The sequence below is a fragment of the Pristiophorus japonicus genome, chromosome 15 (assembly GCF_044704955.1).
Source record: "Pristiophorus japonicus isolate sPriJap1 chromosome 15, sPriJap1.hap1, whole genome shotgun sequence".
Classification (NCBI taxonomy): domain Eukaryota; kingdom Metazoa; phylum Chordata; class Chondrichthyes; family Pristiophoridae; genus Pristiophorus; species Pristiophorus japonicus.
The window spans coordinates 14,063,664-14,087,103 of NC_091991.1; the positions used below are offsets into that span (position 1 = coordinate 14,063,664).

Consider the following 23,440-nt stretch of genomic DNA (forward strand, 5'->3'; position numbering starts at 1 on the left):
ATGTAGACTGGAATAGTAAATGGAAAAGAGGGGGAGAGATTCCTGAAATGTGTACAAGAGAACTTACTTGATGTGTGTGTTTCCAGCCCAACGAGGAAGGAAACAGTGCCGGATTTGGGGAACAGTGATCGTATCATCAGGTTTAGAATTAGTTGTGGAAAAGGACGAGGTACATTCAAGCTTAAAAATACTTAACTGGAGGTGGGCTAACTTCAGTGAGTTGAGACAGGATCTGACCAATGTGGACTGGAACCCAAGATTGTCAGAAAAAACATTCATTCAGTGAGCAATGGGAGACCTACAAAGAGGAGATGGTTCAGGTAAGCGTAGACACATTCTGTGAGGGGGAAGTGAAGGGCATCGGAAGCTACAGCTCCCAGAGATTTACTAGAATGATTCCAGGGATGAGGGACTTCAGTTATGTGCAGCGACTGGAGAAGCTGGGATTGTTCTCCTTACAATAGAGAAGATTAAGACGGGATTTGATAGAGGTGTTCAGGTTTGATAGAGTAAATAAGGAGAACCCGTTTTCAGTGGGAGAAGGGTCAGTCACCAGAGATCACAGATTTAAGGCGATTGGCAAAAGAACCAGAGGCGACATCAGGAGAATATATATATATTTTTTTAACTCAGCGAGTTGTTGTGATCTGGAACGCACTGCCTGAAAGGGGGGCGGGAGACGCACTGTCTCTTGTAGTTGGTACACCGGATATATCGGCTACTACAGTTAGTATACCTGCTGTTTATTTTTCATTTGCTGAACCCTAAAGAGCAGCTCCAGCTCCCAGTCCGGAAGTTTTTTGCCTGTCTTTTCCCAATAAATCTGCTATGTATTTCCCGGTTTTATTAACAGGATTGCGATGACTCCAGGAGCAGAACGGGATGAGTAACGAGGCAGAAACTTACCTCTGTCCTGTACACGAAGAACAGGATGACAAGGATCAGCTCCATAAATAAAATGACCAGCAGGACAATGAAAAACTGAAAGAGAAAGGAGAGCGTCCATTATTCAACGAGCTGTGAGTTAGGAATTTTGTAAATCAAACACTTCAATCACCCGGGGTCTTAAAAACCATCTGGGAACCAGGAATCGCTTCCTGATATTCAGACAGGTTAAGAACAAACAACATGTGCATTTATATAGCGTGTCTCGGGCCATTTCGCAACACCTCACATCATTGACATATTTATGGGTAAAGTCAGAAATAGAATAAGCAATACATTACCATATTGGGATCAAGTTTTAGATCATTGAATCATGGGCAAGTAATCGAGAGGATATGAGGGCAATGCAAGGGTTTGAAGTGGTGAAAAATATCACAAATAGGATCCTAGGTTTGATAAATAGGGGCAAGCAGTACATAAGCTGAGAGGTAATGCTAAAGCGGACCAATCATTGGTGGGGCCTCACTCAGATTACTGTGTCCAGTTTTGGGCTCCTTGTGGCAGCTTGTCAAGGCCATGGAGATGGTGCACACAGAGTCAGAGATAACCCCAGGTTTAGAAGCTATGAGGAAGGGCTAGTGGAACTGGGACTCTTTTCATTAGAAGAGAGAAGGTTTATTCCCATGAGAGTCTTTACTGAGCACTGGTTGGACACTGAAATTAGCACACAACTTAAAAGGAAATGTCATACCGTATAACAGTGCTACGTTAAAGTGAGAATACATTTTTGATTCAAATCAGCGCACGGTGCTCCATCTAGGTTTAATCTACACCAAATCTCACCGCATGCTTTCACAGATTAACTTAATTCACAAGATGAAAGCTTGCTCATTTGTGCCAACAAGGCTGTGTGGAATGTCCGGTTAGTGGCAGCTGTGGCTTTGCACGATATGACTGAGCATTGCTACACAGTCCTCCCCTTCTAGTTACAATAGAACTCAGCCACAGTTCTATATAAAATACAGATTACTACCAGACGCTGTGAAATATTGTCACTCACACTCAACAGGAGGCACTTGTTTTCCTTGATGGCACCGAGACATCCCAGAAATCCAACCACCATCACAATGGTCCCAATGGCAATGAGCAGGTTGGCAGCCGAGAGCGAAGGCAGGCTTGGAGCTAAGGTAGCAAAGCTGCCCTGGGTTGCCGACAGCCATATTCCCACTCCCAGGAGTCCGCAGCCACACAGCTAGAAGAGAACAATCAGAATAATTAATACGCAATAGAAAAAAATGCTGGATTAGATGAACAAACACAAGTCATAAAGGGGAGCAAGTGTTGGAAGAAATGTAGAATCTTTGGGCTGAAGGTGCGACATTGCTTGCACCATTTCCTGAGGCCAGTGATCAAGGTCGTGAATAATTATCAATCAGCAACAAGATCTGACGAGTCGGGTAAAGGGGTGGAACAGGAAGGGGGAGCCGCATTTCTCCACCACACAATAACGCTCCAACATTCCTCTGCATACGGAAGCCCATGCGCTATTTTAAATGAAACCGGGTGAAGGATGATTTTAAACACACATTATTCAACATGTTGGAATTTTAGGCACAAGTCACTTTGCAGATGCTCAGTTTATTCGTCTCAATCTGACTTCAGTCACTATTTCTCCATTGCTGTTTAATATTTAAATTGCAATTATTTTATTTGTGTACATTCCATACAAAGTTTAATTCCATCACTTGTATTGGTACATTTCCTTTTAACTTTTTCAATATAAAATCATTTTAGGTTATTTTACATTCTGGGTTATGCATCATCAAAACATGTTTACATGATAAAATAACATCATAACAAATTTAAACTTACAAGCAGTCCCTCCAGATTGTAAACATATAGCTGGAACCAGTGAATATACAAACAGGACAGTGAATATATATTTGGAATTCTCTCCCCCAAAAGGCTGGAGTTGGGGGGGTAAATTAGAATTTTCAAGACAGAGTTGGATAGATTTTTGTTGGGTAAGGGTATCCAGCCTTTTGGGGGAGAGAATTCCAGATATATATTCACTGTCCTCTTTATATATTCACTGGTTCCAGCTATATGTTTACAATCTGGAGGGACTGCTTGTAAGTTTAAATTTGTTATGATGTTATTTTATCATTTAAACATGTTTTGATGATGCATAACCCAGAATGTAAAATAACCTAAAATGATTTTTGTTGGGTAGAGCAAAGGTGGGTCAATGGAGTTAAGATACAGATAAGCCGAGATCTAATTCAGTGACTCAACAGGCTCGAGGGGCTGAATGGCCTCCTCCTGCTCCTATCTTCTTATAACCGGTGAACATATAATTAGGACCAATAATCTGAAATGATGGCAAGATATAAGGTAATCACTAATTTAATGAACTATAGTTAAAATGGTTTACCGTTTGAAGCACTTTTTGACATTTAATATATTGCATGATTTTAGAGGCAGTTGTGCTGATCATTACATCGCATGTACGGCACAGAAACAAGCCATTCGGTCCGTGCCGGTGTTTATGCTCCACACGAGCCTCCTCCCACCCCCGTTCCATTTCACCCCATCAACATATCCTTCTATTCCTTTCTCCCTCATGTTTATCCAGCTTTCCCTTAAATACATCTCCACTACTCGTCTCAGCCACTCCCTGTGGTAGCGAGTTCCGTTTTCTCACCACGCTCTGGGGAAAGAAGTTCCTCCTGAATTCCCTATTGGATTTCTTGGTGACATATTTATGGCCCCTATTTCTGGTCACAAGTGGAAACATCTTCTCTACATCTACCCTATCAAACCCTTTCATAATCTTAAAGACCTCTATCAGTTCACCCCTCAGCCTTCTCTTTGCTAGAAAAATGAGCCCCAGCCTGTTCAGCCTTTGCTGATGGGTAAAACCCCTCAGTTCTGGCATCATTCTAGTAACATTTTTTGAACCTTATCCAGTATCACCATATCCTTTTTAGAATACGGAGACCAAGAACTGTTCACAGTGCTCCAAGTGTGATCTATCCAAGGTTCGATATCCATAAAAGGAGCGGTGTGCGGCCCAGGGAGCAACGTGGAGGCCCCGACCTGCGAGAAACTATCAGCAGCAGGTCAGGGCCATAAGAGCGGCGTGCGGCCCATGGAGCAGCGTGGAGACATACTACTACAAGGTACAGCGCGAGCCGATGCAGGAGGGCAACGGCAGCGAAGAGTGACATCAGCAAGGTCCAGGTCGGTGATTGCAGCATGGGCAGATGCAGCAGGAGCGGCAAGAGAGGGGCGAAGGAGTGGTGAGAGATTGTAGATGGACGTGATCGGGGCCCAGGGCATTCGTGAGTTCCAGGCCAGGGGCAGCACGGGACAGCCCACACTGCGATATGTGTGCGCACTAGGTCCGCGCAGCAGAGCTGGTCTCCAGTTGTCTTGGGTAATCCTTGCCACTGGACCAAGACCTAGCTCTGTCAAGCCCGTGTGGTGGCTGGAGTGCAACGGTCACCCCACATTAAAAAAATCCACGTACAGGCATCTTCCACCCTTGAGGATGTAGTTCTGGATCTTCCTTCGAAACACCTGTGAACTCATCCTTTTTTTGGCATTGAAGCAAGTCATCCTCGTTTCGAGGGACTACCTATGATGATGATCTGTGAAAGCAGACACACGGGCCCCAGACACCCAGAAATCTGGGTTTTCCCACACGCTGTGGTGTGCATCTTTTTTTCACAGCAGGTTCCACGCCTGGAATACAGCTGGATTGAAAGGCTTGGCTCCCTGTCAGACAGGAACACTCCAGAGGACGCAGGCCAGGAGCAGGTAGGGAGTCTGCTCCTGGTGCAGTGATGGCAAGGGAGGGGGGGGGGGCGGGGGCACGGGGGTCTGATGGGAGTCTCTCATTGGCCACTCTGAATGGGAGTCTCTCATTGGCCACTCTGAATGGGAGTCTCTCATTGGCCACTCTGAATGGGAGTCTCTCATTGGCCACGTGCTAGGATAAGCAGCGCAGTACAATTTAACTTTAAGCAAAATGATCTCAACTGTCTTCTTCTGATAATAATTGTTTTAGAATTCTTCAATTGACACAGTAGTGAACTGATCAGAATGACAAACTTAGCATTGCAACCATGTCAGCTTGGCTCAGTGGGTAGCACTCTTGTCTCTGTACCACGCGCTGGGTCTCGGGCTCGGAGTTGTGCGAGTTGTAAACGGTCAGGCTGGGGTTTGTAAACTTGCGATCTGACACACTGACGTCACTTCTCCTTTCATTGTTTGGCAAGATAATTTGCTATTCGCAAAATTCTGACTAAATGTGTGATTCAATTAGTGGAAATTTGACTGAATTCTGATTGCAGTCCTGCAATAACACAGACATCCCTGTTGGTGGAAGAGTGGCTACATCCCAAGGTAAATGTACTTCATTAGGCAAGGATATATGCACAAGAGAGGCCAGCTAGGCCATTATATTCAGGCGTCCCCACAATCCTCATTGAAGCAACAACTCTGCAGTTTGCACCTTCACCACATCCTGGGAAAGGATTCTGGAAACTGGCCATTTCCCATGTTTGGTGTCGAGAAATGTTGGCAGAGTTTACAGATTGGCCAAACCAGATTCCCATGCAGCATTGGCACAACCTCAAGACACACACTCGTACTAATGGGACTGTATGGCTGTGCAATGACTACATATGCTCAGTGCAGAGTCTATCGACACTCCCATGGGCAATGTAGGGGCTACTCCTTGGGATATGGGGATTAGGCGGGAAAGTGGAGTCGAGGTAGAAGATCAGTCATGATCTCACTGAATGGCGGAGCAGGCTCGAGGGGCGGAATGGCCTACTCCTGCTCCTATTTCTTATGCTCTCATCACTCCCAGAGCACCTAGTCAGTGTAGAGCCCATTGTCACTCCCAGAGAACAAGGGCAGAATTGTTGCTTCTGTCAAACGCAGCCTCTCCCCAAATTATTAACGGACACCTTTGAGTGATCTACCCTGATCTTTTCAGTATCCCAAGACCTCACATTGATCTGCTGTGTTGATCTTCGGTAGTCCACCTGCACCTCCCCCTCCCCCATCCCCATCCCCATGCTCACCCAGGGTCCCTACCACTGAAAAACCCCGAGTGTTCAAGGCACTGGGAGTAGAGGCTGGAAATCATTGCAAGTCTCAGAGCTTCCAATGGCCACACCTTGAACTGAGTGACCACCACTAGAACTAGCAACAGAACACAAAATTTAAGCTGTCAAAACCAAAATACATCTATAATATATGCACGGACTTCCAATTAGATTCCTCCACTATAACTTGCTGTGTCCAATAGAAGCGCCTATATGAATTGGTCATTGTTGGGAGTGTGATACGAGGCAGTGTGACACGAGGCAGTGTGACACATTGACACAGTGACACAAGGTAGTGTGACACATTGACACAGTGACACAAGGTAGTGTGACACAGTGTGACACATTGACACAGTGACACAAGGTAGTGTGACACGTTGACACAAGATAGTGTGGCAGTGTGACACGTTGACACAGGCACTGCAATTATAAAATGGTTATAATGGAATAGAAAGTAAAGACAATGAGGCCTGACTGAGGACTGAATTACATCTGTACATTTGGGTCTAATTACCCCAGCGCTGTGACAACACTTGGGCTCGAGTCTGTGCATCGGCACGGGAGATCGATCAGTGTTCGGCGGGGTGAGGGGGATGTGACGTGCAGCTGGTATGAAGGTATCAGACTGTGTGTGATAACAGATTGCCTCTCTCTCCACCACCCCCAAAGCTCCCCTTGGAGAGTAGATGAACAAAGTTCATAAACCAAAGGTAAAGGACAGCAGGAGCCCAGCCCGACTCCAGGCACTAAATGACCATCGCAGGTGTTTGGAAATCGACAGGCCAGGCGGCCTCTGGGAACAGCCAGAAATAAAGACTGAATTCAGTCACCTTGCGATTCGGAGACGACAGCAATTTGCTCCTTGGCCAGGAATCTAACTTTAGGATCGATTGGTAGAGGTGCCACACAGAAAGTTAGAGCAATGTTTCGTGTACGGTGTGCCTGCACAGCAAGGATCCAATCTCGACTGTCCAGGCACCTTTACAGGGTGAGGATAACTGGAGCAGGATGCGAGTGCATTAGCTAATCATGAGCCTGGAGACAACCGCGGGGACAGAGACCGGGGAAGATGATGAAAGGAGAAGGTAGAGAAATAGAAAATAGGTGCAGGAGCAGGCCATTCAGTCCTTCGAGCCTGCACCACCATTCAATATGATCATGGCTGATCATGCAACTTCAGTACACCATTCCTGCCTTCTCTCCATACCCCCGATCCCTTTAGCTGTAAGGTGTGTGTGTGTGTGTGTGTGTGTGTGGGGGGGGTCGCGGGGTGAAAGTGCAAGTTTGATGAATTGCCATCCATCTCATTAAACTTTTTAGAAAGCTAATTCAGAAAGGCTTCTATTGGGCACACACGTCAGGCTAAAGCGCCCTCCAGAGCAGACGGACCACGTCAAGTCCCCGATTCAGCGGGGGCTGCCCGACTGACGTCAGTGAGGGACTCCACTGGTGTACCTTCTGTTCCTGGACAGTGACCGAGCTGGGAGGTATAGGCGCTGGCCAGGGACACAACAGTTCCCAGCTGGCACGGAGACTTGACTGATCCGATATCTCCAGCCACCGACACAGTCACCAACACTCATCAAGCTCCGAGCCTGTCCGCACACACAGGTTGATGGATTCTGATTCTCGCACATTATTTTTATTGTGAAGTACAAACAAAAAATGATTAGCCACATAAATAGCCAACGTGGGTCACGCAACAGGCCCGGTGGGAATGTCACAGTTCCTGGCTGCAATATTCTGCTTCACTTCAACAAGCTCCTCCATTAATGCTGGCAACATACTTGATCAAAGGGCTTGTGACGTGCGCAATACTCAGCACACTCCATCTGTTTGATCTGTGTGCAAAGCACTTCAGGACTGAGGGAAGCTAATCCCCCAATGTCATACACATGACTAAATCCCGGCTCCCAGTCTCTCAGAAAGTGTAGCTGAAACCTGCCATGTGTGGCCAGACACACTGAGCTAATCAGCACAGAAACCACCTAATAAGAACATAAGAATTAGGAGCAGGCTTAGGCGATTTGGCCCCTTGAGCCTGCTCCGCCATTTAATAAGACCGTGGCTGATCTTCAACCATAACTCCACTTTCCCGCCCAATCTCCATATCCCTTGATTCCCCTAGACTCCAAAAATCTATCTATCTCAGCCTTGAATATACGCAATGACTCAGCATCCACAGCCCTCTGGGTCAAGAATTCCAAAGATTCACAACTCTCGGAGTGAAGAAATGTCTCCTCACCTCAGTCCTAAATGGCCGACCCCTTATTCTGAAATTATGTCCCCATGTGAAGAGGACACAAAGAATGTGCAAAGGGATATAGATGAGTGGGCAAACATTTGGCAGATGGATTATAATGTTGGAAAATGTGAGGTCATCCACTTTGTTAGGAAGAATAAAAAAGCAAATTATTTAAATGGAGAAACTACGAAGTGCGGTGGTAGAGAGTGATCTGGGGATCCTTGTATATGACACTCAAAAAAGTAGCATGCAGGTACAGCAAATAATCAGGATAGCAAATGCAATGGTCGTCTTTATTGCAAGAGGGATAGAGTATAAAAGCAGAGAAGTCCTGCTACAACTGTACAGGGTATTGGGGAGGCCATACCTGGAGTACTGCGTACAGTTTTGGTCTCCTTATTTAAGGCGGGATATACTTGCATTGGAGACGGTTCAGAGAAGGTTCACGAGGTTGATTCCCGAGAAGAAAGGTTAAGCAGGTTGGGCCTATACTCCTTGGAGTTTAGAAGAATGAGAGGTGATCTTATTGAAACATATAAGATAATGAGGGGGCTTGACAGGGTAGATGCTGAGAGGATGTTTTCCCTTGTGAGGGAATCTAGAACTGGGGGCATCGTTTCAGAATAAGAAGGCATCCATTTAAAACGTGATGAGGAGGAATTTCTTCTCTTAGAGGGCCGTGAATCTTTGGAACTCTCTTCCCCAGAAAGCTGTGGAGGCTGGGTCACTGAATGTATTTAAGGTGGAGAGAGACAGATTTTTGAATGATAGGGGAGTCAAGGATTATGGGGAGAGGGCAGGAAAGTGGAATTGAGGCCAAGATCAGATCAACCATGATCTTATTGAATGGCGGAGCAGGCTCGAGGGGCCAAATGGCCTACTCCTGCTCCTATTTCTTATGTCCTTATGTTGTAGACTCCCCAGGCAGGGGAATCTTCCACCCAACATCTACCCTGTTAAGCCCCTTAAGAATTTTATACATTTCAATGAGATCACCTCATTCTTCTAAACTGTATGGAATATAGGCCTAGTCTGCTCAATCTCTCCTCATCCCATCATCCCAGGAATCAGTCTAGTGAACCTGCAATTCCACTCCCTGTAAGGCAAGTATATCCTTCCTTAGGTAAGGAGACTAAAACTGTACACAATACTCCAGGTGTGGCCTCACCAGGGCCCTATATAATTGCAGTAAGACGTCTTTACTCTTCTACTCAAATCCTCTTGTAATAAAGGTCAACATACCATTTGTTCCATAATTGCCTGCTGTACTGCATGTTAACTTTCAGTGATTCGTGTACAAGGACCCCCAGGTCCCTCTGACCACCAACATTTCCCAATCTTTCTCAACTTAAAAAAGTATTCTGCTTTTCTCTTCTTCTTACCAAAGTGGATAACTTCACATTTCCCCACAGTGTACTGCATCTACCATGTTCTTGCCCACTCATTTAACCGATCTGTATCCCTTTTCATCCTCGTCACAGCTTATTTTCCCACCTAGCTTTGTGTGATCAGCAAACTTTAATACATTGCACTCAGTCCCTTCATCCAAGTCATTAATATAGGCTGTAAATAGCTCAGGCTCCAGCACTGATCCTTTATCTTCTTAGGGCTATTTTCATCGCAGCCTGTTCAATGTGAATAAGCTGTGGGTCGTTCAACTTCAGTCAGCAGATAGCAAACAGGATATTTTGAAATGCGCTCTTTGGTGGAGTGATTTGGTCACAAAACAGGCTGCACATTTACAATAAAAGATTGAAGGATCTCGTACTGAGGGATACGGCGAATGAGCAGTTAGCAAGCACGAACCACAAATGAACACCGATTATCCGGATTCCCACACTCCACCCTCTCCTCATATTGTCTCCTCTGTTCTTGCTATTTAACACATTGAAAAGAGTGACCCCCCCGGTCTCTGTGAGAATGACCCTTGAACTGTGAACGGGGGTCAAGCAGAAGGGATTGGTTTGGCCTTAAATGGAAGAGTCCGGAAAGCGCAGAACATCCATCTGACTCTCAACCCAACGAAAGACCTTTGCCCTCCCTGGGGTCAGCCCATTTGGTTGATACTCTTACACACACAATGGGCCCAAGTTTCCACATGATTTGCGCCTGATTTTTAGGAGCAACTGGTGGAGAACGGACTATCTTAGAAATCGCAATTCTCCACATTTTTTTTTCTGCAGTTCTAGTCAGGTAGAACAGTTCTACTTTGGAACAGAAATTTTTCTTCAAAAGGGGGCGTGTCCGGCCATTGACTCCTGATTTGAAAGTTTCCACAGTGAAAACGTACTCCAAACTAAAGTAGAATGGAGCAAGTGAAGATTTTTGTAGAACTGAAAAAACCTGTTCTACACATTAAAAAATCAGGCGCAGGTTACAAATTAGGCGTCCAGAACGAGGTGGGGGGGAGGGGGGGGGGGAAGGGAAGTCATTAAATTCTATAATAAATCCTTATTTATACTTATACAAATATTATATAAATAAATCCAACCTGAATAAACATTTATAAGCAAAGAAAAGATTAAATAAACCATCTTCCTACCTGTGTGAAAGTGCTTCAGCCAGGGAGAATTCTGCAGCCGTTCGTGCCGCTGAGCGGGAGGGAGGGGGGGGGGGGGGGGGGAGGAGAAAGCGGTTTGTTGCCGCGGAGGGGAGGGAGGGGAAGGAGACAGTGAGAAGGGTAGCCTCAGTGCTGATGGCAATGTGATTTTATTAAAAAATGTTCAAAAATTAAACAGCTACAAAGAACTACAAAAATGGCCGAGTGCCAATGTTTTTTTTCACACTGAGCATGCGCGAACGCTCCAACGCGCACGCGCAGAGTTGCCAGCAGGAAAAAAACTAATTTAAATAGAACCCGCCCCCTCCCACTTACAAAATCGGCGCGAGTGTAGGCTCCGCCCCCCTGGGCGCCGCGCCAAACAGACAAGGAGCTGCAGAGCGCTCGAGAATAGTGCGTTTTTTTTCTGGCGCCGTTTTAGGCGCGAAAAACGGGCGCCCAGCTTGGAGGAGAGCCCGTTTTTTTATCCTGTGGAAACTTGGGCCCAATGTGTCCACAATAATTACATATAATCCTGCACTGTACTCGGAAACCATGGCAGCGTCATCAACGTATCCTGCCACCTTCAAAGATATGTGTATGTGAACCCAGGCCTTTTCTGCTCACAAACTTCCTTTAAAATGGTACCATTTAACACTCTGATTCAATTGCCCCTCTACCATCTAAACTCAAGGAAATACAAGCCTAGCCTATGAAAACTGCCCTCATAATTTAACCCTTTAAGCCCCGGTATCATTCTGGTGAACGTGCGCTGCTCCCCCTCCGAGGCTGACATATCCTTCCTGAGGTGCAGGGCCCAGAACTGAACGCAGTGACTCCAGAAGGGGTCTGACCGAGGCTCTGTCCAACTGAAGTACAACTTCCTTCTCTTTGTGTTCCAGCCCCCTGGAGATAAAGACCAGCATCCCATTAGCCTTTTTGTACCTTTGCATTGGTTTTTGGGGACGCGTGTATCTGGTCACCCAAAACCCTTCGCTCCTCCACAGTTCCGAGTCTCTCGACGTTAAGAAAATATTTTGATTTGTCTTTCTCCGATCCGAAGTGAATAACCTCACATTCCCCATTCACTTAGTCATTTTATGTCCTTCTGTAACTTCCTGATCTCATTGAAAAAAACATGTTTTTATTTGTTCTGGGATGTGGGCGTTGCTGGCAAGGCCGGCATTTATTGCCCATCCCTAATCGCCCTCGAGAAGGTCCGTGTGGTGAAGGTGCTCCCACAGTGTTGTTAGGGAAGGAGTTGTAGGATTTTGATCCAGCGACAATGAAGGAACGGCGAATATTTCCAAGTCAGGATGATGTCTGAGATGATTCAGGAGAGAAAGGACATTTCCTTTGTTTACTTCATTTAAGGCGATTGGTAGAAGAACAAAAGGCGACGAGGAAAAACTCTTACGCAGCGCGTGGTTAGGATCTGGAATGCGCTGCCTGAAAGGGTGGTGGAGGCAGACTCAATCACGGCTCTCAAAAGGGAATCGGATAAGTACCTGAAAGGAAAAAACTTGTAGGGTTGTGGGGAAAGGGCGGGGGAGTGGGACTGGCTTGGGAGAGCCAGCACAGGTTCGATGGGCCGAATGGCTTCCTCCTGTGCTGTAACCAATCTATCATGGCAGCTGGCAGGATGGCAGGGATGCCAACTAGTCCTGGAGACCGAGGATCACACCAGGGCGAGTGTGACACTGACAGCGGGAGTCTGGTGATCGGCTGCTTGTTAGAAACATAGAAACATAGAAAATAGGTGCAGGAGTAGGCCATTCGGCCCTTCTAGCCTGCACCGCCATTCAATGAGTTCATGGCTGAACATGCAACTTCAGTACCCCATTCCTGCTTTCTCACCATACCCTTTGATTCCCCTAGTAGTAAGGACTTCATCTAACTCCTTTTTGAATATATTTAGTGAATTGGCCTCAACAACTTTCTGTGGTAGAGAATTCCACAGGTTCACCACTCTCTGGGTGAAGAAATTCCTCCTCATCTCGGTCCGAAATGGCTTCCCCCTTATCCTTAGACTGTGTCCCCTGGTTCTGGACTTCCCCAACATTGGGAACATTCTTCCTGCATCTAACCTGTCTAAACCCGTCAGAATTTTAAACGTTTCTATGAGGTCCCCTCTCATTCTTCTGAACTCCAGTGAATACAAGCCCAGTTGATCCAGTCTTTCTTGATAGGTCAGTCCCGCCATCCCGGGAATCAGTCTGGTGAACCTTCGCTGCACTCCCTCAATAGCAAGAATGTCCTTCCTCAGGTTAGGAGACCAAAACTGTACACAATACTCCAGGTGTGGCCTCACCAAGGCCCTGTACAATTGTAGCAACACCTCCCTGCCCTTGTACTCAAATCCCCTCGATATGAAGGCCAACATGCCATTTGCTTTCTTAACCGCCTGCTGTACCTGCATGCCAACCTTCAATGACTGATGTACCATGACACCCAGGTCTCTTTGCACCTGCCCTTTTCCTAATCTGTCACCATTCAGATAATAGTCTGTCTCTCTGTTTTTACCACCAAAGTGGATAACCTCACATTTATCCACATTATACTTCATCTGCCATGCATTTGTCCACTCACCTAACCTATCCAAGTCGCTCTGCAGCCTCATAGAATCCTCCTTGCAGCTCACACTGCCACCCAACTTAGTGTCATCCGCAAATTTGGAGATACTACATTTAATCCCCTCGTCTAAATCATTAATGTACAGTGTAAACAGCTGGGGCCCCAGCACAGAACCTTGCGGTACCCCACTAGTCACTGCCTGCCATTCTGAAAAGTCCCCATTTACTCCTACTCTTTGCTTCCTGTCTGACAACCAGTTCTCAATCCATGTCAGCACACTACCCCCATCCCATGTGTTTTAACTTTGCACATTAATCTCTTGTGTGAGATCTTGTCGAAAGCCTTCTGAAAGTCCAAATATACCACATCAACTGGTTCTCCCTTGTCCACTCTACTGGAAACATCCTCAAAAAATTCCAGAAGATTTGTCAAGCATGATTTCCCTTTCACAAATCCATGCTGACTTGGACCTATCATATTACCTCTTTCCAAATGCACTGCTATGACATCCTTAATAATTGATTCCATCATTTTACCCACTACCGATGTCAGGCTGACCGGTCTGTAATTCCCTGTTTTCTCTCTCCCTCCTTTTTTAAAAAGTGGGGTTACATTGGCTACCCTCCACTCCATAGGAACTGATCCAGAGTCAATGGAATGTTGGAAAATGACTGTCAATGCATCCACTATTTCCAAGGCCACCTCCTTAAGTACTCTGGGATGCAGTCCATCAGGCCCTGGGGATTTATTGGCCTTCAATCCCATCAATTTCCCCAACACAATTTCCCGACTAATAAGGATTTCCCTCAGTTCCTCCTCCTTACTAGACCCTCCGACCCCTTTTATATCCGGAAGGTTGTTTGTGTCCTCCTCAGTGAATACCGAACCAAAGTACTTGTTCAATTGGTCCGCCATTTCTTTGTTCCCCGTTATGACTTCCCCTGATTCTGACTGCAGGGGACCTACGTTTGTCTTTACTAACCTTTTTCTCTTCACATATCTATAGAAACTTTTGCAATCCGTCTTAATGTTCCCTGCAAGCTTCTTCTCGTACTCCATTTTCCCTGCCCTAATCAAACCCTTTGTCCTCCTCTGCTGAGTTCTAAATTTCTCCCAGTCCCCGGGTTCTCTGCTATTTCTGGCCAATTTGTATGCCACTTCCTTGGCTTTAATGCTATCCCTGATTTCCCTTGATAGCCACGGTTGAGCCACCTTCCCTTTTTTATTTTTACGACAGACAGGAATGTACAATTGTTGTAGTTCATCCATGCGGTCTCTAAATGTCTGCCATTGCCCATCTACAGTCAACCCCTTCAGTATCATTCGCCAATCTATCCTAGCCAATTCACGCCTCATACCTTCAAAGTTACCCTTTTTTAAGTTCTGGACCATGGTCTCTGAATTAACTGTTTCATTCTCCATCCTAATGCAGAATTCCACCATATTATGGTCACTCTTCCCCAAGGGGCCTCGCACAACGAGATTGCTAATTAATCCTCTCTCATTACACAACACCCAGTCTAAGATGGCCTCCCCCCTAGTTGGTTCCTCGACATATTGGTCTAAAAAACCATCCCTTATGCACTCCAGGAAATCCTCCTCTACCGTATTGCTTCCAGTTTGGTTAACCCAATCTATGTGCATATTAAAGTCACCCATTATAACTGCTGCACCTTTATTGCACGCACCCCTAATTTCATGTTTGATGCCCTCCCCAACATCACTACTACTGTTTGGAGGTCTGTACACAACTCCCACTAACGTTTTTTGTCCTTTGGTATTCTGCAGCTCTACCCATATAGATTCCACATCATCCAAGCTAATGTCCTTCCGAACTATTGCCTTAATTTGCTCCTTAACCAGCAATGCTACCCCACCTCCTTTTCCTTTTATTCTATCTTTCCTGAATGTTGAATACCCCTGGATGTTGAGTTCCCAGCCCTGATCATCCTGGAGCCACGTCTCCGTAATCCCAATCACATCATATTTGTTAACATCTATTTGCACAGTTAATTCATCCACTTTATTGCGGATACTCCTTGCATTAAGACACAAAGCCTTCAGGCTTGTTCTTTTAACACCCTTTGTCCTTTTAGAATTTTGCTGTACAGTGGCCCTTTTTGTTCTTTGCCTTGGGTTTCTCTGCCCTCCACTTTTCCTCATCTCCTTTCTGTCTTTTGCTTTTGCCTCCTTTTTGTTTCCCTCTGTCTCCCTGCATTGGTTCCCATCCCCCTGCCATATCAGTTTAAATCCTCCCCAACAGCACTAGCAAACACTCCCCCTAGGACATTGGTTCCGGTCCTGCCCAGGTGCAGACCGTCCGGTTTGTACTGGTCCCACCTCCCCCAGAACCGGTTCCAATGCCCCAGGAATTTGAATCCCTCCCTGTTGCACCACTGCTCAAGCCACGTATTCATCTGCACTATCCTGCGATTCCTACTCTGACTATCACGTGGCACTGGTAGCAATCCCGAGATTACTACTTTTGAGGTCCTACTTTTTAATTTAGCTCCTAGCTCCTTAAATTCGTTTCGTAGGACCTCATCCCTTTTTTTACCTATGTCGTTGGTACCAATGTGCACCACGACAACTGGCTGTTCTCCCTCCCTTTTTAGAATGTCCTGCACCCGCTCCGAGACATCCTTGACCCTTGCACCAGGGAGGCAACATACCATCCTGGAGTCTCGGTTGCGGCCGCAGAAACGCCTATCTATTCCCCTCACCATTGAATCCCCAATCACTATTGCTCTCCCACTCTTTTTCCTGCCCTCCTGTGCAGCAGAGCCAGCCATGGTGCCATGAACTTGGCTGCTGCTGCCCTCCCCTGATGAGTCATCCCCCTCAACAGTACCCAAAGCAGTGTGTATGTTTTGCAGGGGGATGACCACAGGGGACTCCTGCACTACCTTCCTTGCACTGCTCTTCCTGTTGGTCTTCCATTCCCTATCTGGCTGTGGATCCTTTCCCTGCGGTACGACCAACTCGCTACACGTGATACTCACGTCATTCTCAGCATCGTGGATGCTCCAGAGTGAATCCACCCTCAGCTCCAATTCCGCAACGCGGTCTACACGCAGCACCTCAAACTCTGCCGTGAGACACATATGTCACCATCTTTACTTCATATAAGGAACATGGGACAGTTTCTGTTCCAGTTACAGTCGTGTGCGCCATTATAGAAAAAACATTAAATTTGCAGAGCATGGACCATGTGGATTCACCAGGATGGGGAACGATAAGTTTATGAGGAGAGACTGGAGATACTGGGACTGTTCTCACACAAGCAAAAACGGTTAAGGGGAAATTTAAAAATGAATTTTTTTAAATTATGAAGAGTTTTGATAGTGAATCGGGTGGCTATTTCCTCTGGTTGGGGAAGTCATTGATTAGACAACCGACTCATCGGCTCCCGTAAGCTCGTCACCCTGATTGCTGATGCTAAGCTAAGCAAGACTAGGTCTAGGTCCCAAAGGAGCTCCAGTGCGCTGTATCTTTATAGGGTTAATCACATCTCCATAATGTAATGTTATGACACAAGCTCGTTCCATCTATGTGCGGTTATTACATGGGTGCGTTTGTCTGATACGTCACGACGCCGTGACGTTATGCTCTCTCCCCCCAGCACGCTTCCATACTACAGGACCAACCGCGGCTGTGTGACATGGCCTTCATTCATCTCTCTCTCTTCAACATGAGAGCGAGAGAGAGAGAGAGAGAGAGAGCTAGTCACCGTAACACTCCCCTTCTACACGCAGACTAGCTGCCACCATTCCTGCTCATTAAAATTCCATTCTTACATCTTCCCACAAGCTGATTCCGGAGTCTCTCAGAGAGAGACATCCTTAGTTAACCCCTACAACTATGGCAGTTAGTTTAATATATATATCTAAATATGTAATGTATAAGGCTATTCAACTCCCTCAGCACTGCCCATTCTGTGCAGCACTCCTTTAGTACTGCCCCTCCGACAGTGCAGCACTCCCCCAGTACCACCCCTCCGACAGTGCAGCACTCCCCCAGTACCACCCCTCAGACAGTGCAGCACTCCCCCAGTACCACCCCTCAGACAGTGCAGCACTCCCCAGTTCTGCACTGGGACTGTATTTTCTATGTTCTTTGTTTAGATTTAATTCATTCATCATTTTACAGTTAAAAAAGTGAATTTGGCAATGTGATAATTCGGCCTCATACTGTTGCTGAAAAGTTTACATTAACTCGCTGATATATTTGGATTGATGGTCAGAACTGAAGTCGATTTTATTACAGCATTTTTCTTCACAATTGAGCAATCTACATGTTTAAATTATAGTTATACAAATCATTCCTATTAAGCAATAGTCTGAATCTTTTGGTCTATCCTGTAGTGAATTTTAGCATTTGTTGGCTGAGGTACTAAAATTAGTATTTTGTTTGTCTTCACTAGAGAGTATTCTGCCAATGTCACAGTAGAGGAGGAGGCAGGAGTGATGTTGGACAGGATAAAGATATATAAAGAGGAGGTATTTAAAAGGTTAGCAGCGCTGAAAAGTTAGAAAAGTCACCGGTCGGATGAGAAGCATCCCCGGTTACTGAGGGAAGCAAGGGTGGAAATTGTGGAGGCTCTGACCACAATCTTCCAATCCAGATTTGGGAATGGTGCCAGAGGACTGGAGGGTTGCAAATGTTACACCCCGTTCATGGAGGAGGAAAAGAACAAACCCGATAACTACAGGCCAATTTGCCTAACATCGGTGGTGGGAATCCAGGACAAAATTAATTGCCACTTGGACAAATATGTATTGATAAATGAAAGTCAGCATGGATTCGTTAAAGGCAAATCTTGTTTGACTAACTTGATTGAGTTCTGTGATATCTTCACAGAGCACAAGCACACACAGCTTCTAACATGGCAGGCAGCTCACTCAGAAGCCTCCGGAATCTGCCTGGTTCTGTTTATTATTAACTCTGCAGTTGCAGTACACAATACTTCCACATCCACAGTGTGGAGCTACAAACATTACAAGCTTACAGACATTACACTTCTCCCTCCTTAATGAAGAAGTTATTATATCATACATAACTTTCATGTTTATACATAACAGGATATAAACTTTTTTTTCAAAATTTAACTTTACCACTTGTTTTTTGTTTCGAAGAGGATACCTTCGCTCTCGAACAGAACTTTCCAAACCTGGTGTCGATTTCACACTCATTCGAGGCTCATCCTGAGGAACGTTTTTCTCCACAGAATTTCCTTGATTTTCATTTGAACTCACTAACTTCAGGCTCTTTGTTTTCCTGACTCGGACTCAGACTTTCATTCTGATTCTCTCCTGGATTTGTTTCCAGTACATTGGATTTAGGATTTGCTACTGGTGTATCAAAACTATCTGATGAGTCAGAAATAATTGAATCATTCCCACCTTCAACTCCTTCCATGTCTGTAGGTAAAATATCAATATGAACAAACCTAACCTGTCCATTATCAAACATCTTTACCAAATATGTGCGAGGACCACATATCTTCACCACTCTTCCTGGTAACCACGTTAACCATTTATGGTGATGGTTCTTCACTCTCACCTTCTGGTTTAATTTCTCATTTCCCTCTTTTACTCTACCTCTATCGTGATTCTCTTTGTGTCTTAATTGTGTCTCTTCTACGGACTGTGCCAAATTTGGTTTTAACAAGAGAATCTGGTTCGTGGCTGTCGTTTGAGAAACTCTGCTGGTGTTCTACCAGTATTTGTATGAGGAGTATTTCGATATGTAATCAAAAAATTAGCCAATTTGTGATCCAATGACAACTGTCGTTTCCTTGGATTTGGATCTAACATTTGTTTTATGCGGGCATGTTTTACAATTTGTACAGTGCGCTCTGCTGCACCATTCGAAGCAGGATGGTATGGTGGAACCTTGGTATGTTTCACACCATTTTTGCTCGTGAATTGTGCAAATTCTTCTGAACGAAATTGTGGTCCATTATCCGAAACAATCCCTTTAGGGAGGCCAAATGAAGAAAATAATTTTCGTAAAATGTCCAATGTTTTACTTGTTATTTTCCACTTTGGAAACACCTCAACCCACTTTGAATGGCTATCACAATGAACAATTGTTGTCCTTCTAACTCAGCAAAATCAATATGTAGCCTTTGCCACACCATGGGAGGCCATTTCCATGGCTGTAATGGTACTGGTGGTGGTTGCTTGCTTACCAATTGACATGTCGTACACTGACTCACGATGTACTCTATATCTTTATCAAGACCTGCCCACCATAAATAACTGCGTGTAAAACTCTTGGTCAAGCACATTCCCAGATGCTGGTCATGGAGGTCTCCTAATAATTTGGACCTGAATTTATTTGGTATAACCACTCTTGCACCCTACATGATACAATCTTTATCGACTGATAATTCATTCCTGCGAATGAAGAATGGATGTGTATCCTTGTCTGTTACCTGGTTTGGCCATCCATTTGCAATATACTCATACACCTTTGACATCACTGGGTCACATTTGGTTGCTCTACCAATCTCTTCAGCTGTGACTGGCAGTTCATCAATGTATGAAAAATAAAACACTTCTTCCCTATCGGATGTAACTTGTGATGGGGAAGGCATTGCATCAGCATTACTGTGATCAGCTGATCGTCTGTATTCAATATCATATGTATATGCTAACAAAATCAAAGCCCATCTCTGCATTCGGGCTGCAGCTAATGTTGGAACTGGGGACTTTGGATGAAGGATTGCTGTTAGGGGCTTATGGTCCGTAACGATGGTAAACTTACGACCATACAAGTATTTGTGAAACTTCTTGACCCCCAAAATGAATGCCAAAGCTTCCCTTTCAATTTGCGCATAATTACTCTCACTGGCACTGAGAGTGCGTGAAGCAAAACCAATTGGTCACTCCTCCCCACTACGTGATACATGAGAGATCACTGCCCCAATTCCATACGGAGAGGCATCACATGCTAGCTTAATCTCCTTAGATATGTCATAGTGAACTAACATGGTGCTCTCTACCAATTTGCTTTTACACTCCTTGAATGCAGTATCGCATTCTTTTGACCACTTCCAATGGACCTGTTTTTTCAAAAGTTCATTCAGTGGATGTAATACTGTAGCCAAATTTGGTAGGAACTTCCCATAATAGTTCAAAAGACCCAAGAATAAACAAAGTTCAGTGACATTCCTGGGAGTGGGTGCATTTCTAATTGCATCCAATTTTTCCATGGTTAGATGCAAACCATCTTTGTCTACTCTGTACCCCAAGTACTTAACTGAGTTTTAAAATAACTCACACTTACGAGCAGACACTCGTACTCTGTGCTTCTCTAGCCGTTTGAGGACTTCATTCAATATGTTATTATGAATTTGCCTATTTGGTGCTGAAATTAGTATGTCATTCAAATAACATACTACCCCTTCAATACCTTGCAAAATCTGGTTCATCATCCCTTGGAATATGGCAGGGGCGGAAGACATTCCAAACGGTAGCCTATTAAATTGATGTAGGACTAGATGAGTATTTATAGTCAAACATGACTTGGACTCCTCATCTAGTTCAAGCTGTAAGTAGGCATTTGTAAGATCCAGTTTTGAGAAAATATGACCACCTGTCAGTGTTGTGATCAAATCTTCTATATTCGGCAATGTATTGGGGACATTACCCTCTAGAACCTGGTTTACGGTTACTTTATAATCACCACACAATCTTACCTTACCATCGGAATAAGGTACAACAACAATGGGTGTGGCCCAATTATATCGATCTATCTTACAAATAATGTTCTCAGCCTCTAGTCTTTTGAGTTCTTGCTCAACTTTCTCCTTGAATGCATATGGTAAGGAACGTGGCTTGTAGTAAACCGATCTAGCGTCCTTCTGTACCCTGACACTCTCCTTGAAGCCTTGGATCGGACTGCCCATTTCGCAGAACACCTTCGGATACTTCTTGATAACCTCATCCGTTGATGAAAATCTCGCTTCCACACAGAAAATCTTACTCCAATCCAGCTTCAGTGAGCTCAACCAATTTCTTCCTAGTAAGGCAGACTTGTGTCCTTTCACTACTATTAGAGGCAAGTTCTGAAATTGATCTTTATATTTCACCGGTACGGTGATACAGTCTATCTTGGATTTCTCCAGTTGCGGTATAGTGACTCCGGTACTGCACTCGTGGATGCACCCATGTCAATTTCCATTGGTATCTTGAATTCCGAAACATCTATGTGGATTTTGATGCTTTCCGAATCACTGTCCGTTAACCTCGTGCTCCTGATGACGTGTAACTCTAACATCTCCTCATCCTGTTGTTGTTTTTCCATGCTATGTAGTCTCTTAGGATTTCTACTCATAGCTTTGAACGCTGGACTCATAGCTTTAAAAATTGGTTTACCCTTCAGTTGGCATGCCTTCGCAAGATGCCCAGTCTTCCTGCAGAAGAAACACTCTGCCTCACGTATGGACAAATGTGTTGTCCCAGGCACCTATAGCATGACTTCGACGCTCTGTTAGAATTTCCAGTTTCTGAGACTTTGGGCCCCCACCGTCTTTTACTTTGAACCTGCGGGTGATTTACCTCGGTTGACTGACGACCGTAATCATTATTTAATATTGTTCAGCCATGCCCATCGACCTCGCTGTCTGACGAGCAATCTCAAAAGTCAAATCATCCGTCGTCAATAACTTCCTACTGATCGCATCATTTTTCACCCCACAAACAAAACGATCCTGTAATGCTCGGTTTTGAAAGTTTCCAAAAATAGTGCTTTTTCAATGCTACGATGTAATCACTGATACTTTCATCAGCCTTTTGATTCCAAATCCCAAAACAATAGCTTTCAGCAATTTCTAACGGTTATAGTGCTGCTCCAGCTTCGTTAAAATCTCTAAGCGTTGTGTCCTTTGGCTCGTCAGGTACAAGCAGATTTACAAGGGTTTCGTACAATGCCGGACCCGCCTCCAATAAGATGATCGCTTTCTTACGTTCCAACACAGCCCGGTTCTGGACTGCATTGTCTGGAACTTCGATTATGTTATTTGCAGTAAAATACATTTCTAGCCGATCCACATATGCTTTAAAATGGCATGTCTATATTCCCCCAAATGTCCGATTACACCTGCCATTTTAATCTCTAGCTGTTCACACCATGTGCTGTATTTTACCTTGGATTTTTGTAGCTTTTTCCAAAGACAGAAACTTCCAAAGTCTCTCTGTCAGCTGGCTGAATCCTTCACCAACAAAATTTAAGCTTTAAATCATCTGAAAAATCCCATCTCATCGCCAAATGTGATATCTTCACAGAACACAAGCATACACAGCTTCCAACATGGCAGGCAGCTCTCTTTCGGACTCTGCCTGGTTCTGTTTATTATTAACTCTGCAGTTGCAGTGCACAATACGTCCACATCCACAGTGTGGAGCTACAAACATCACAAGCTTACAGACATTACAAGTTCTTTGATGAAGTATTGGAGAGGGTTGATGAGGTTGGTGTAGTTGACGTTGTGTATACGGACTATCAAAAGACGTTTGACAAAGTAACAATAGACTTGTTAGCAAAATTAAAGGCCAGTCAGCCTCACCTCGGTGGGAAAATTATTGGAAAAAATTCTGAGGGACAGGATAAATCTTCATTTAGAAAAACATGGATTTATCAAGGACAGTCGGCATGGATTTGTTAAGGGAAGGTCGTGTCTGACTAACCCAATTGAATTTTTTGAAGAGGTAACAAGGAGGGTCGATGAGGGTAGTGCATTTGATGTAATGTATATGGATTTTAGCAAAGCTTTTGATAAGGTCCCACATGGTAGACTGGTCATGAAAGTAAAAGCCCATGGGATTCAGGGCAAAGTGGCTCAGAGGCAAATCCAAAATTGGCTCAGAGGCAAATACAAAAATAGGCTGTATGGTTGATAATGAAGAAGAAAGCTGTAGACTGCAGGGTGATATCAATGAACTGGCCAGGTGGGCAGAACAGTGGCAAATGGAATTCAATGTGGAGAAGTGTGAGGTAATGGATTTGGGATGGCTAACAAGGCAAGGGAGTACACATTAAATGGTACAACACTGAAAAGTGTAGAGGAAC

General features: G+C 44.8%; 1 protein-coding gene across 4 annotated transcripts in view; it reads right to left on the bottom strand.

Annotated features, from left to right (window-relative positions):
• LOC139280617 (tetraspanin-9-like) overlaps positions 1 to 23,440 on the bottom strand; it is a 230,992-nt gene that overhangs the window by 29,026 nt on the left and 178,526 nt on the right. For all 4 annotated transcript variants that reach the window (XM_070900177.1, XM_070900178.1, XM_070900175.1 and 1 more), the window contains 2 exons: positions 1,946 to 2,137; positions 907 to 981 (listed from right to left, as the gene is read on the bottom strand). In XM_070900177.1, coding sequence (XP_070756278.1) covers positions 907 to 981; positions 1,946 to 2,137 — 267 coding nt within the window. The remainder of the gene's footprint in view (positions 1 to 906; positions 982 to 1,945; positions 2,138 to 23,440) is intronic.